General features: G+C 44.3%; 2 protein-coding genes across 4 annotated transcripts in view; one reads left to right on the top strand and one right to left on the bottom strand.

The window, feature by feature from the left end:
• hdac8 (histone deacetylase 8) overlaps window positions 1–6,384 on the bottom strand; it is a 16,404-nt gene extending 10,020 nt beyond the window's left edge. For both annotated transcript variants that reach the window (XM_034557662.1, XM_034557663.1), the window contains exons 1-9: window positions 5,027–6,384; window positions 4,880–4,932; window positions 4,086–4,216; window positions 3,043–3,184; window positions 2,741–2,853; window positions 2,557–2,634; window positions 2,340–2,448; window positions 1,761–1,933; window positions 947–1,041 (exon numbers count right to left, since the gene is read on the bottom strand). In XM_034557662.1, coding sequence (XP_034413553.1) covers window positions 947–1,041; window positions 1,761–1,933; window positions 2,340–2,448; window positions 2,557–2,634; window positions 2,741–2,853; window positions 3,043–3,184; window positions 4,086–4,216; window positions 4,880–4,932; window positions 5,027–5,140 — 1,008 coding nt within the window. In that variant the 5' untranslated portion in view covers window positions 5,141–6,384. The remainder of the gene's footprint in view (window positions 1–946; window positions 1,042–1,760; window positions 1,934–2,339; window positions 2,449–2,556; window positions 2,635–2,740; window positions 2,854–3,042; window positions 3,185–4,085; window positions 4,217–4,879; window positions 4,933–5,026) is intronic.
• The window catches only part of phka1a (phosphorylase kinase, alpha 1a (muscle)), a 35,921-nt gene continuing 26,820 nt past the window's right edge, over window positions 6,373–15,473 (top strand). For both annotated transcript variants that reach the window (XR_004611523.1, XM_034557655.1), the window contains exons 1-21: window positions 6,373–6,691; window positions 8,101–8,259; window positions 8,368–8,415; window positions 8,516–8,684; window positions 8,871–8,953; window positions 9,055–9,135; window positions 10,857–10,955; window positions 11,036–11,182; window positions 11,266–11,319; window positions 11,594–11,716; window positions 11,812–11,907; window positions 12,007–12,114; window positions 12,591–12,669; window positions 12,751–12,885; window positions 12,965–13,074; window positions 13,174–13,318; window positions 13,413–13,491; window positions 13,743–13,912; window positions 14,774–14,935; window positions 15,021–15,115; window positions 15,217–15,362. Coding sequence is in view for 1 of the 2 variants with exons in the window: in XM_034557655.1 (XP_034413546.1) it covers window positions 6,614–6,691; window positions 8,101–8,259; window positions 8,368–8,415; window positions 8,516–8,684; window positions 8,871–8,953; window positions 9,055–9,135; window positions 10,857–10,955; window positions 11,036–11,182; window positions 11,266–11,319; window positions 11,594–11,716; window positions 11,812–11,907; window positions 12,007–12,114; window positions 12,591–12,669; window positions 12,751–12,885; window positions 12,965–13,074; window positions 13,174–13,318; window positions 13,413–13,491; window positions 13,743–13,912; window positions 14,774–14,935; window positions 15,021–15,115; window positions 15,217–15,362 (2,366 nt within the window). In the remaining variant the exon portion in view is untranslated. The remainder of the gene's footprint in view (window positions 6,692–8,100; window positions 8,260–8,367; window positions 8,416–8,515; window positions 8,685–8,870; window positions 8,954–9,054; window positions 9,136–10,856; window positions 10,956–11,035; window positions 11,183–11,265; window positions 11,320–11,593; window positions 11,717–11,811; window positions 11,908–12,006; window positions 12,115–12,590; window positions 12,670–12,750; window positions 12,886–12,964; window positions 13,075–13,173; window positions 13,319–13,412; window positions 13,492–13,742; window positions 13,913–14,773; window positions 14,936–15,020; window positions 15,116–15,216; window positions 15,363–15,473) is intronic.

Here is a 15,473-nt window from a genome sequence, read left to right as displayed (position 1 = left end):
GGTTGTATAGAAGTCTATGCTTCATGTGTTAAAGCTGCATTCTCTCTCCTGACCACCAGGGGGCGACTCCTCTGGTTGTATAGAAGTCTATATAAATGACTCTACTTCTCTTGATTTATTCCCTCAGTAAATATTGTAAACATTAGCTTTTGGTCTTAATCTCTAGTTTCAAGTCTTCTTCAATACAGCGTGATGTTCATTTAGTAAATTATGGTCATTTAGAGTCAAACAGACCATAAAGCAGAGTATGCTTTAGGGCGGGGCTACAAGGTGATTGACAGGTCGACACCAGAAACGTATACAGCGTCTCTACGTCCCTCCTCAGTCCTAACATGGTCACTTCTGTTTATCTGTATTATTATTGGTTGCTAAAAACAACGACAATCAGTATACAAACCGACGGGTGTCGTCACGACAACTACGTCCACTCAGTCCGATATAACAAAACCCGACTCAAACCTCCAACCAGCTCATGAGAGGTTTTCACCACCTAACGAGCCTCGTTAGAGACAACAAAGAGCACCAATGAGAGTACCAGCATGCGGCTTTTTACATCTTTTTTTTAATATCAAGCGACTCGTTCAAATTGAGATTTCTCCTTCAACAATAATTTGTTTTAATGTCACCGTTAATGCCGAATAAGACGGAGAGAGAAGCGCCTGTGTTGGCGGAGGAGGAGCTGTCAACACTGGTACCCTTCTCTCTCTCTCTCTCACACACACACACTCCGTCTGAGTCACCTGCAGACAAACCCCTTTATTGAGAAGCCGGCGGCCATCTTTGATTAGACGGAGTGACTCAGCAGACAGTGAACACAAGGGGGGGTGTGTTTGTTTTTTATGTGTGTGTGTGTGTCGGGCTGTGATTTTGCGTGAGAGTATAATGAATGAGGGCGCTTGTGTCCATGTGGGAATATGTGGATGTGCGTGAGAGAGAGTTGTCGTACCTCGTGGTCCGGTATCTCAGAGGAGAGGGTCTTTCCGAGCACCGCCGCCGTCAGGTAGGTCCAACAGCGAGCCGTGTTAGCCAGGTTGTAACCGCCTGGTGAGGAAGAGGGGAAGAGGTAGATATGTGAAAGGGGGAACCATCGTCACGTGCAGCACATTTGAGTTTTATTTCAATTAACGTAGAAGGATAAATAAACAGGAAGTCAAGATAAAGAAAGGGAAAGGACACTCTCTCGCCCCCTCTCTCTCTCTCTCTCTCTCTCTCTGTGTGAAGGACGAAGAGGATGGACAAGAGTGACAAGAACCAAGAAGAAAGAGAGGAGGATATAAGTGAGAGAAAGTATGTAGACGGAGAGGGAGGGAGAGAAAGGAAGAGAGGTGGGATTGTAGTGGAGTAAAATGGCTTCATTGTGTCGTATAAGTAGGAGCTATCATCTGGCCGAGGGGTCTGGAACAGAGCATGGTGTGTGTAGATGTGTGTGTGTGTGTGATTGTACGCAAATGAGGGAATCGCTGAGATTCAAAGCAAACGTAAACATCAGGGATATATTACATTATCCACCTTTAATTAGGAGTATTTTAAAAGCACGCACACACACACACACACACACACACACACACACACACACACACACACACACACACACACACACACACACACACACACACACACACACACACACACACACACACACACACACACACACACACACACACACACACACACACACACACACACACACACACACACACACACACACACACACACACACACACACACACACACACACACACACACACACACACACACACCTCCTCCCAGCAGCAGTGTCGGTAGCTGCCACTCCAAGACGTGCTGCAGACACTGGCCCACCCCCACTGGGGTCATGTTGAAGGAGCACATGGGGTCCCCCGCCATGGTGTCGGCCCCCAGCTGCATCACCACCGCCTCCGGGTTGAACTGCGCGCGCACCTCCTGCATCACGCTGCACAGACGGGAACACGTCGTTAAACCTGCGATGGCGCCAGGCTGAGCCAATCGGGAGCCGGTATGCATGCCCTTCAAAATAATAGCGTTCAACTCATGTCCGAATTATGTATTTAAAGCATCGCGCTCAGAAGATTCATGAACATCTGGCCAGCTGTGACTGGTGAGGACCCCCGTCTCGGCAGCTCCATACAGGTTTATGGATGACCTTGACCTTTGACCTCTGGGTCGGGTGCAGTCAGTAGAGGGAAGGTAAAATAGAATTTCTCTTGGGGATCCGAGAGTAAAACATGCCTTAAAAGGTTGAGCTACACACGGAATTCCTATAACTTTACTCTGTGTGCGTATGCGTGTGCGTGTGTGCTTGTGTGCGTGTGCGTGTGCTTGTGTGTGTGTGTGTGTACCTTGTAAAGATCTGGAAGTATCTGTCGTCCTTGATGCCGTCCTCCAGCGGGACGTTCACGGCATACCACCGGCCTTTACCCAGTCCTGTGTCACACACGTCACCCGTACCTAAACACACACACACACACACACACACACACACACACCTTACTGTACACCGCCTCACAGTGAAGGTCATCATATTAAAACATATTGGAAGTATCTGGAAGGACGGACCTGGGAAGAATCCAGGAGAGAACTTGTGCAGGGAGACGGTCATGACTTTGGATGTGAAGCTGAAGGCATCTTCCACACCTGAAGTGAGACGCAAAACAACAACAACAACAACAACAACATCTTGTTGCTTTGTGATGCTAGTTTTCAACCTGTGCACCTCCACTCTATCTAAAAGGTCTCGTACCGTCTCCGTGATGCAGGTCCACGTCCACGTAGAGGACTCTCTCGTACCTCTCCCTCAGTTTGAGGATTCCCAGCACAGCGTCGTTCACGTAACAGAAACCCGACGCCTCGTCCCTGAGAGGCACAGAGAACAACAACAAAACACGGCATGTTTTAAAAGCGTGACCTTTGCCCCCCCCCTCCCACCGGAGCGCCCCCATCAGGCCCACCCGAGGAACTAATGAGGGCCGCTGCAGGTGCATGAACTGGATTGAAGTGAGTGGCGTCTATCCATCCATCCTCTGTGTGAACAGATGGACCTACTTCTTGGCATGGTGCCACCCTCCTGCCCAGTTGATAGCCACTTCACACTTTTGGTCCAGCAGACACTGGGCTGCTGTCAGTGTGGCGCCCCCTACTGCTGCCGCGTAGTCATAAATCCCCTCCACCACTGGACAGTCATAACCTGGAGGGGGAGAAAATATATACTCGAATTAGCATTTTGACTTTGCAGAGCCCACAATTTAATTTTAAAATGACATGAAACCGCACTAAAATACATCTGATGGTTTTTGAATAAACCTTTTTTATTTTATTTCTGCACGGGCAGCGCTGCTCGAGGCTAAATCACCTCTTCGTGAAGGAGGGTAAATGAAAGAGACGGGCTGCGAATAAAAGAGAAAGAAGGAAAGAAGAGAAAGGGCAGAAAAAAGAAAGGGAGGGAGATGACGTAACAATTAACCAAAAGGAGGTGAAGGAGGGCGACGGCAGAGAGGGAGGGAGGGAGAGAGAGAGAGAGAGAGATGTCGTAATCCAGGAAAAGGTGGAGAGGCTCTCTTGTGCAACGAGACGGAATGATGAACCCGGGAGGAGGAGGAAGCAGCCGAGGGCACGAAGAAGAGCACTGATGGACGAGGGGGGGAATGGAAGAAAGGGAGCGAGTCAAGGAAACGAAAAACAGGGAGGGTTGAACTTGAGGAGCGGTCTAAAAAAGGTAGAAATGGAGGCGGCTCATCCAAGAACAATAACACCACGGTGGGATCTCAGGTTGTGTATTCCTCTCTCAACCAAATGTGAAGAGCACCGCAAAGTTACCTTAAGATAATACTTTCATTTAAAGCTCACTAAAATATATTTTTGGTAAGTACAATTCTAAACCGTGACATGTGTTTTTTAATTGTGTGTTGTAGTGCCCTCTCCTGGCGATAAAACAGCACTGCACGTAAACTTAAATAACTGTAAAAGCTGGTAGTGAAATGTGTCTGTAGTGAAGAAGAAAAGATCGCCCTCCGCTACTTTGAGACAATAGATGAGTCAGTGAACGTTCTCTTAAAATATTTTCTTTCTTCGAGTTGGTCTGTTCTCACCCAGGCCGTAGTCGACCGACTGCGGGTCGTCGTTGTCTCCGTCCTGGCTGATCTTGTGGAGGTGCTCCAGGTACGAGTCTGTATGGAACTTGGCCATGTCCTCGATGGAGGCCGGCTGAGGTTTGACGGTGCTGGAGAGGAAAGAAGAAAAAGACCAAAAATATATATATTTTAATGGTTAAATGCAAGCGTGCGAAAAAAAAAAAAAAATATATATATATATATATATATATATATATATATATATATATATATGGCGTGTGTGAATAAAACCCTGAAGAAGAAAAAAAAATACCACACCCCTTTCCATAAGTAAAAAAAAAGAAGAAATAATTAAATACAATAAATGACAAAAGAAGAAATAATTAATAAATACAAAATTACATTAAATCAAAAGAGAAACCACCTGACGCTGAAAAGAATAATCTTATCAATTTAAATTAACAGAATAAAAAAATAAAGTGCAATAACATATACAGCACGATATGTACAGCGTTGGCTATACAATGCTTTACACTAGACCCAAAATATAATGAGCAATATTATAATATTATATGGGGGGGGGGGATAAACAACAAAATCATAAGAAGATCACTTAAAGTCAGTACCGTGTGTGGCAGCAAGAGATCAGTGTTTTTGTTGTTGTTGTTGTTGTTGTTACAAATAAATAAGTCTGACAGAAACCCGAGTGTACCTCACTGCAGCCGAATTACACCCAATAATATGACACACGTCATGGGACTGAAAGTTATGCATAAAAAGTAAGGGAGTATATTAAATGATCATTCACTCACCTCACGTGCTCCAGGAGTCCGTAGGCTTCTATCAGCGAGTGGACCATACTCGCCTGTGGATTAAAACCAAATAAAAACCACGATGATGACGTCAGAGCGAAACAGAGCACGTGCACAATATAGTTTTTAAGGTGCAATGCAACTCACCCGGTTCGGCACTTTGGATAAACTGTCGCAAGTCTCGATGTACTCCCGGCTGTACACGTACGCGACCTTCCGCTTCCCGGAGCCGTCGCCATCGCTGTCTCCTCTGCGACTCATTTACGACGTGTAAAATGTAAAAAAAATAATATATATATATAGTGTTTAGCGGAGAACGGAGCTTTAAAAAACGAATTTACAAAAGGGAGGAGATTTTGAGCGGCGTCTTTTTTGTTGAGTCTGTGTTACACCGTCAACATCCCCCTCTCCCCCCGAACCGCACAACCACGGTGAAGTTCCGGCGTTCGCCGTTAGACGGAACCCGACAATTATGTAATAAATGTAATATATACATAGTTAAATATAATACACTTTATTGTAATTTTATCTTGAAGCGCGGACATTTCGACGTTTTTCGTAGTTTAGGACGGAGAGCTGTGTCGTAACGGTCCTAACGGTCGCCGACGTCGAATTCCAACGTTCCGCGCGCCCGCCGGACGTCTTTCAAGGTGGCACGCACACGGCGCGAGAAGCATTCTGGGATTTCTTGTAGTCCTTTTGCCTTTTCAAAAGAGTTGGCGTCAAACGAATATACAAAGTATATGTGTTGAGACATGGATACATAAAATACTCTATATTTTGTGAAAAGATAAATAAATACAATAGGCTATTATAACTTAAAAGTACAGGTATGTGCTTTTCGCTAGGGGGCACCAAAAAACGGAAAACTTATACTAACTTAACTACATGTTATTCACACGATACCACTTTTTAATTTATTTTGTATTAAGTATTTTAGTGCTAAATCTTGACAACTGATAATGTATTAATAAAACAGTAAATGTACTTTAAGTGTCGTTGTTTACGTGTTGTTGCCTCAGTTTGCTTCCTGGTTGAATATGAGGGCTTCTGCAGCCACATTAAAGTATTTCTGCAAATCAATTGTATTGCATGTGTTGCATGTCGTACTTGTCTAAATATTTGTTAACGTTGTACAGTTCAGGTTCAAAGAGTCTGCTCTCAACTAGTGGATTCCATTTCTCTGCCATCATGAGCCACTCATTCAAGGGTACACAGGCGTCAAGCTATTTAAAATGAACAGGACCTTTTCCGGTTAAGGATTTCAAAATAAAGAAAAATAAAATATGAAACCAAAAGGTAAGCGCTGAAATCAAATACTGCAGTTCAAATAAAGTCACGTTGCCCCCCCAGTGCTATATGTATTAATGTTTCTTTAAGTGTGTCTGTGTGTGTGTGGGGCGGGGGGTTATAGTCTTGCTCCAACCAAATATCTATATATTATATTGTGACTTATTTTGAAGACTTGTCCCTTGACTTCCGGTATTGTTCCTGCTTCCTGTGACCAGCTTACCTTAGCTTCAGGTTACGTCTCCGCCGCTGCCGCCGCCGTTGAGCAGTTTCTCCGTGACAGACAGGCAACCGGCAGCTTTCCGAGTCGCCTCTTCTACCTTTTGAGAACCACCGGAGGAATAAAATGACTTTGCCGTCGAGGATTTAACGAGTTTGTGGAACTAGTTGAAGACTTTGAAGCCCCCCCCCCCCCCCCACCACCACCACCACCACCTGTCAATCATGAGGAGCAGGAGCAACTCCGGGGTTAAGCTGGACAACTATGCCCGCATGGTGCAGCAGACGATCCTCAGACACCAGGTGTGTGTGTGTGTGTGTGTGTGTGTGTGTGTGTGTGTGTGTGTGTGTGTGTGTGTGTGTGTGTGTGTGTGTGTGTGTGTGTGTGTGTGTGTGTGTGTGTGTGTGTGTGTGTGTGTGTGTGTGTGTGTGTGTGTGTGTGTGTGTGTGTGTGTGTGTGTGTGTGTGTGTGTGTGTGTGAGTGTGAGAGAGAGAGAGAGAGAGAGAGAGAGAGAGAGAGTGTGTGTGAGTGCGTGTGTGTGTTCATGCACGTGCTCGAACTCACTCTACTGTAAGGGAGCTGAAGGAAATCCACATTGCGCAAGACATCAGGTCACGCACACATGCACACACATTGTATACCTTCATTAACATACAGTAGATGGTTTAACCTTTTAAACTTTTTAAAAGGTAACTTTTTAATCTGGCCTTTTAATTTTAGCTTTATTTATTGTACTTTACATTTTTTATTTTCGTCTTTTTATTTTAGCTTTAGTATTTATGGTAATGAAGATTTTTATTCTGGCATTTTTATTTTAATCTAAGACACTCAAACTTATAATATCATCTCACCATCATAATAGTAATTCACGTGATTATGATGATAAAACAGGCTTAAAATGACACTAAAACATACTGGATTCTGTTAAGAAACACATATTTTTATTGCATTATAGAAATAGCAAAACAAAATAAAAAAAGGTAATCCTTCTGCATGAATAGAGAATCTAAATTAGTTCCAATATTTATCGCAATCCCCAAAAATAATAAAATCCAACATGGTCCTTGAGCTCTAAACTTGACCCTGAGTCTCATCCCTCGAATAGCGTTATTTACAAAGAGAGGAAACTCAAGTTAGTCCTCACAAAGATGGACGAACAACAACAACAACACACACGCACACACACACACACACACACTGTTTGTGTGATGTCACCTTTTGAATCCCATAATGGCGGCCGGCCAGCGTTCAGCTCACTGGACCGTCGCACTAACGTGCCAACTGGGCTCACTGGGAGAAACCAGTGAATACCAGTCCGCTGTTCTCGGGTTCATGGACGAGCTCTGCATTAGAAGAAGAGGAAGAGGAAGAGGAAGAAGAAAAAGACTTTGTGTGTATTTGTGCAACTTTGAAACCCGATGGGGAAAGATGCCGTCAGTTAGCTGAAATAAAATCACAATTTATTGCTTAAATGTTATATATTTATTTATTTATTTATTTATTTATTTATATATATTTATTTATATATTATACTCTCTCTCTCTCTCTCTCTCTCTATATATATATATATATATATATATATATATATATATATATATATATATATATATATATATATAATATTTATGTATAGTATATACACAGTATAATTTATATAAATAAATATATATTTGTAAAAAAAAAAAAACTGTGACCTATGACCCCCTCTCAGGATCCAGTAACGGGTCTTCTGCCGGGCAGCGCGGATCAGCCTCACTCCTGGGTCAGAGACAACGTGTACTGCGTCCTGTCCGTGTGGGCCCTCAGTCTGGCCTACAGGAAGAACGCCGACCGGGACGAGGACAAGGCCAAGGCCTACGAGCTGGAGCAGGTGTGTGTGTGTGTGTGTGTGTGTGTGTGTGTGTGTGTGTGTGTGTGTGTGAGACACTATACTTTCTCCAGGACCGATGTGATAAATAATGTTGATGTGTGTCTCCAGAGTGTGGTGAAGCTGATGAGAGGCATCCTTCAGGGCATCATGAGGCAGGTGTGTGGTCTCAGAGTAGAAGTACACACTTTACACACCACACACTCCTGTTGTGTTGTTCGCATCACTGGGAAATCCCTGTCATCTCATTGGCTCGCAGCTGGATAAGGTGGAGAAGTTTAAATACAGCCGCAGCACCTCCGACTCGCTCCACGCCAAGTACAACACCAGGACCTGCGCTCCGGTCGTCGGGGACGACGAGTGGGGTCACCTGCAGGTCGACGCCACCTCGCTGTTCCTGCTCTTCCTCGCCCAGATGACCGCGTCAGGTAAGAAAGAAAGAGAGAGAGAAAGTAACTGATATTAATATATATATATATATATATATATATATATATATATATATATATAATAAGATCTAAAGACGATTATAGGAATACAAAAGGTGAGGATTCACATAAGTGTGTGTGTGTGTGTGTGTGTGTGTGTGTGTGTGTGTGTGTGTGTGTGTGCAGGTCTCCACATCGTCTACACTCAGGATGAGGTCGACGTCGTTCAGAACCTGATGTTCTACATTGAGACGGCCTACAAAGTGGCCGTATGTGAAACCCTTTGAAGTTCCTGCATCCATTCTTTTAATTTGTTAATTAATTAATTAATTAATTAATTTTACTCCTTTTTTCCTGGTTCCTCTCGCAGGATTATGGGATGTGGGAGAGAGGGGACAAAACCAACCAGGGCATCACTGAGATCAACGCCAGCTCTATCGGCATGGCCAAGGTACACACACACACACAGACACACACACACACACACACACACAAACACACACACAGACATACACACACACACACACACACACAGACAGACACACACACACACACACACACACATGTCTTTAGCAGGTAGATGGAGGAGAAAGCAGCCTGAGTGCTGAGTGAGAGCAGAACAGCTGCCGCCGGCGACCTTTACTTTGACCTTTACTTTGACCTTTACTTTGACCTTTACTTTGACCTTTAGTCACTCCAAACTGACTCTGGATCAGATGTAAGGACTTTGTCTCGGTGCTGGAAGGGAACACGGTGTCGACCAATAAAATGCTGCCCATCACCTTCAGTTGAAATCTCTCTCAAAGACCACGAGAGTTATTTTTAGCTCATTGTTTAAATTATATTCGAGTATTTAAAAACAAATACAAATAAATAAATAAATAATAAATATCAGGTTCTTGTGAGGAAGTTCTTGCATGACGGGAGGGATCAGGTTCTCTGTGGTGTCCCAGGAATGGCTACACACACACACACACACACACACACACACACACACACACACACACACACACACACACACACAGGCACACACACACACACATTTAAGCCTTTGGAAAGAGGCCCCACTGTAGGACATGCTCCTGTAATTACATGTAGATATTAGTATTTAGTATATTAGTATTTATAGCAGCCCAACAGTGTGTAGTACTGTATGCAGTGTACTAACATAGTATTCAAAGTACTTCAAAGTACTTGTTATCCAGAATGGCTCATTTCACAATCATATGCATGACGTCATTGGATTATATTATTGATGCGTTAATGTGTTTATTAGTGAAGGTGGAGCTTACTTACTTTATATATAATAATACAGTATGATGTTATTAATGAACTAATCCAATAAATGTAAATGAGTGTAAAGTAGAAATACCAAAGTCAAAGTACCTCAACATGGCATAAAGTATGGGTCATGTACTGTGTACACCTCAAGTGACCCTCATACGGTCACATGAGGGTCACATGACGGTCACATGAGGGTCACACGAGGGTCACATGAGGGTCACTTGACGGTCACTTGAGGGTCACACGAGGGTCACTTGAGGGTCAAATAAGGGTCACATGACGGTCACATGACGGTCACATGAGGGTCACTTGAGGGTCAAATAAGGGTCACATGACGTTCACATGAGGGTCAAATAAGGGTCACTTGACGGTCACATGACGGTCACATGAGGGTCACTTGAGGGTCAAATAAGGGTCACATGACGTTCACATGAGGGTCAAATAAGGGTCACATGACGTTCACATGAGGGTCAAATAAGAGTCACATGACGTTCACATGAGGGTCAAATAAGGGTCACATGATGTTCACATGAGGGTCACTTGAGGGTCAAATGAGGGTCAAATGAGGGTCAAATAAGAGTCACATGACGTTCACATGAGGGTCAAATAAGGGTCACATGACGTTCACATGAGGGTCAAATGAGGGTCACATGACGGTCACATGACGGTCAAATGAGGGTCAAATGAGGGTCAAATAAGAGTCACATGACGTTCACATGAGGGTCAAATAAGAGTCACATGACGTTCACATGACGGTCAAATAAGGGTCACATGATGTTCACATGAGGGTCAAATGAGGGTCACTTGAGGGTCAATTAAGGGTCACATGACGTTCACATGACGGTCAAATGAGGGTCATTTGATGGTCACATGACTGCTGTCCTGCAGGCGGCTCTGGAGGCTTTGGACGACCTCAACTTGTTTGGAGCGAAAGGCGGACCGGGATCAGTGGTGCACGCTTTGGCTGACGACATCCAGCACTGCCAGGTACACACACACACACACACACACACACACACACACACACACACACACACAGTGATGTCCCCCTCCCCCTCCCTCTCCAGTCCATCCTCACGTCCATGTTGCCCAGAGCCTCCATGTCTAAAGAGGTGGACGCCGGCGTCCTCGCCATCATCTCGTATCCCGCCTTCGCCGTGGACGACATCAGCATCGTCAACGCCACCAAGGAGGAGATCATCTCCAAGCTGCAGGTGGGAAATAGCTCACTTTCCGAAATAAATGTTGTTGTTTTTTTTTAACGTGACCTCGCTGACTTCCTGTCTGACCTCTCCAGGGTCGATACGGCTGCTGCCGGTTCCTCAGGGACGGACACAAAACACCCAAAGAGGTAAAAAAAGCTCTTCGTTTCAAGAGCGTTGCTCTTTGTTTCCTCCTTGAAAAGCAGGAGGCGGACTTTGAGGAGGTGCGTGGCATTCAGGCTCCTCCCCTTTTTTCTTTCTCAGTTATTATTAAGTGTTTGTCGTTGACTGACAACTGGTTCTCACACACTTCACAAACAGACAATAAGGACCTGTAAATACCAACGCTGAGACTTCTTTGAGCATATTTAGCCGCTTGTTTACTTGTTGTTTACTTGTTGACTCACTTTGTGTGATCTCCAGGATCCAAACCGACTTTATTACGAGTCGGCCGAACTGAAGCTGTTCGAGAACATCGAGTGCGAGTGGCCGCTGTTCTGGACCTACCTCATCCTGGACGGCATCTTCATCAACAGCCCCGAGCAGGTAGTCCCTCCTCCTTTTTTTCTCCTCACCGGGGGGGGGGGGGGGGGAATGATCGATGACGCAATCTCTTGTTGTTGTTGTTTTGGGGGATCCAGGTGCAGGAGTACCAGGAGGCTCTGGAGGGCATCCTCATCAAACAGAAAGACGGTCTTCAGCTGGTGCCGGAGCTCTACAGTGTCCCCCCAGACAAGGTGATGACATCATCACTTACTTTCTGACATGTGTCCGTTTCAACGTTGTTTTATGCTCTTTGTTTGTTTGTTTGTTTGTTTGTTTGTTTGTGCCAACAGGTGGAGGAGGAGTACATGAACCCCCACTCTGTGGAGAGGGTCCCGCTGGGTAAATGTCCCCTGAAATGGGGCCAGTCTCTGTACATCCTGGGGAACCTGCTGTCCGAGGTGATGATCTTCTAGATTAATCTAGAAAATGTCAGAAAAAAGTGTCTTATTTTTTGTTTTATTTGTCCAAAACTTAAAGATATTTAATTAAATGTGAATCACACCAGAAAAAAAGTGGGAAATCTCCAGATTTGAGGGGTATTTGTCTTTATTTTGTATTTCTTTGGAATGAAAAATATTTTTTTATGATGAATTGATCCTCAAAGTAGATTTATTTTTCTGTTGATCAACTAAACATTAAACTTTGACTGGAACAAATTATTAGTTTTCTATCCGGTTTATTAATTTTTACCCTTTTTCACCAGTTTATTTAGTGATTATTATTTAAATTTTAATTAATTGCTAAGAAAATGCAGTTTAATGTATTATATGATGGATAATTGTATTATCTTGATGTTGTGTCTATCATGAGATTAATTTTTTTACAATAAAAAAAAAAAAAAGTACCACAAAAAAAAAGCTTCTTTTTTTCCCAGGGATTTCTCGCCCCCGGAGAGATCGACCCCCTCAACCGCCGCTTTTCCACCGTCCCCAAGCCCGACGTGGTGGTCCAGGGTGAGCTCACGGGGGTCCGACCTTCATTTAATCTTCCAAAACCTTCTTATTTATATTTAGTTATTCATTTTCCTCTCGTAGTGTCGATCCTGGCCGAGACGGAGGAGATCAAAGAGCTGCTGCTGAAGAACGGCGTCGCCGTGGAGACCGTCGCCGACATCCACCCCATCCACGTGCAGCCCTCCCGAGTGCTCAGCCACATCTACGCCCGACTCGGTACGAACCCGCTCGGTGTGCCGCGCGCTCGATTCCGCGCCCCCCCCCCCCCCCGAGCTCACCCGCTGTCTTCCTGCAGGTCGCAACCCCAGACTGGGTCTGACGGGGCGGCCCTACCGGAGGATCGGGGTCCTGGGGACCTCCAAGTTCTACACCATCAGGAACACCATCTTCTCCTTCACCCCGCAGGTCACTTTAATACTCATGAGACGGTGTGTCCCTGGTGGTGGAAAGTTACTAAAGTACTTAAATATAATACCCCCTCCCCCCCCCCTCTAAACCCTCCAGTTCATCGACCATCAGCAGTTCTATTTGGCGCTGGACAACAAGATGATCGTTGAGATGTTGCGGACGGAGATCGCCTACCTGGCGTCCAGGTGGAGGATGACCGGGAGGCCGACCGTCACCTTCCCCGTCTCTCAGACGATGCTGAGTGAGCGCACACACACGCACACACACACACACACACACACACACACACACACACACACATCCTGATTCGTACTTGTCACGTTTGTGTTCTCCAGCTGAAGACCACACGGACCTGGACCCGGCGGTGTTGGCGACACTGAGGAAGCTGCAGGACGGATATTACGGAGGAGCGCGGTGAGGCTCCTCCATTTTTTTTACTTGCAAATTATTTTCCAGCTTTCTTGTCTTTTAAAACAATGTCGAGAAAATCCTGAATCTGTTTGTATTTTATCTTCTTTTTTTTTCCTTCAATCGATTATCAGGCTTTTATTTAATTTATTTATTTCACTTCTCCATGATTTAGTTGTTCGGTCAAAGAGTTAAATACATAAAAACACCAACTGACAGTTATCTTACCTCTTCCTCATCCTCCTCCTCTTCCTCAGGATCCAGACCGGGAAGCTGTCGGAGTTCTTGACCACTTCCTGTTTCGCTCACCTGAGCTTCCTGGACGGTAAGGGTTCTGGCAGCATGAGCCGCCACGTCGATGATGACGATGATGACGATGATGAGGGTGACGCCGATGGATACGTGCATGAGTTACGTTGTGATGATGGTAAGAAAAAAACAAAACGGTGGAGGCGCTTGTTGGTTTGATTTTGTGGGATGTACTCCTGAAATACATAAACATGCACGTACAAGTACACAGAGGTACACACAGGTGTGTACACGTGCTTTTGAAGCCTTGTTGTAATCCACACAGTTTGAAGTGTGTGTTGCAAATATTGTTGGTAATTTTTTTATTCATCCCAGAATACACAAAAAAATGTCCCTTTTTTAAAAACTAAAATCTGCAATCTTTCTTACAACTGTGAGATTTTAACTGGTTTCTAAATAATTCAGTGTATGTGGCTGGATACCACCAAGTATACATGAAGAAATATGTTTTTGGGGAGCATTTAGGTGAAGAAACCTTTTTAATTAAATGAATGTTATGAATGTTAAAACATGTTATGGAAGAAACGGAGAGAACAGAACTCCACTATGGCTGTTTTTATTTTATTTTATTTATTTTATTTATTTTATTTATTTTATTTATTTTATTTATTTTATTTATTTTATTTATTTTATTTATTTTATTTATTTTATTTATTTTATTTATTTATTTTATTTTATTTATTTTATTTATTTTATTTTATTTATTTTATTTATTTATTATTTATTTATTTTATTTATTTTATTATTTATTATTTATTTATTTTATTTATTTTTACATTTTATTTATTTTTACATTTTATTTTATTTATTTTATTTTATTTAACAGAAACAAATCAAACCAAAAACACGAGGTAATAACAGCATAATTCAAATGGTTTACTTTGAACGCTCAGGTGTGTGGACACTAAATTCAGGTGAGTCTGATGAACCACCTTCCACTCATTTAACTCATTCACTCTTCGCCGGTCCTTTTCTCCAGAGGCCGACGACCTCGCCCAGTACCTGGACCACCTGTTGGCTCACGCCGCCCCCAAGAAGCCCAAGCAGCCGGCGGGCGGTCTGGGCCGGTTCAAGGCCGCGGCCACCAAAACCAAGGACATGGTGTCTCTGAAGAACAAGGCCCAGGACCTCGGCGTGCACAGTGAGCCAGGGCCCCGTTGGCAGCTTGAGCCCCAACGCGTCGACTTGCAGGCCGCTTCACCTGTTGCTCCCCTTTTTCCCCGCAGACTTCAACATGTACCTGCCCAACAAGCTGTTCCGCTCGCCGCAGCCCTCCCTCGACCTGAACCTGCCAGACTCCTCGGCGCCGCCAGAACCTCGGGTGCGTTTTCATTTAACACATTATTTAACATTTCTTTTAATTAATATATAAGTGGCTTTGACCTTCCTCCCCTCCCCCCACTCCTCCCCCGTGACCTCCAGGCTCCGGAGGCGACGTCCTCAATAGACGGCGGCGTCCCCAGAGACGGCGCCGGCGGCGTCAACTACGGCGCGTTGGTCCATCTGCTGAAAGACACGCAGAGCCTCCAGGCGCAGGCCGACATCCTCTACATCCTCTTCAAAGACAAGTGAGGCCGTCACGTGGAGCCTAAATGAGTTACAGCTTAGGGGTTATTGTTTTTAGCCTTTTTCTGTGTGTCCTTTAATTTCTAATATCCAATTGTCTGATTAAATTAATA

Source organism: Cyclopterus lumpus, chromosome 18 (genome assembly GCF_009769545.1).
Source record: "Cyclopterus lumpus isolate fCycLum1 chromosome 18, fCycLum1.pri, whole genome shotgun sequence".
In the NCBI taxonomy this organism is placed as follows: domain Eukaryota; kingdom Metazoa; phylum Chordata; class Actinopteri; order Perciformes; family Cyclopteridae; genus Cyclopterus; species Cyclopterus lumpus.
The sequence above is the reverse complement of the archived record's forward strand: the minus strand, read 5'-3'. Positions and strand labels throughout refer to the sequence as shown.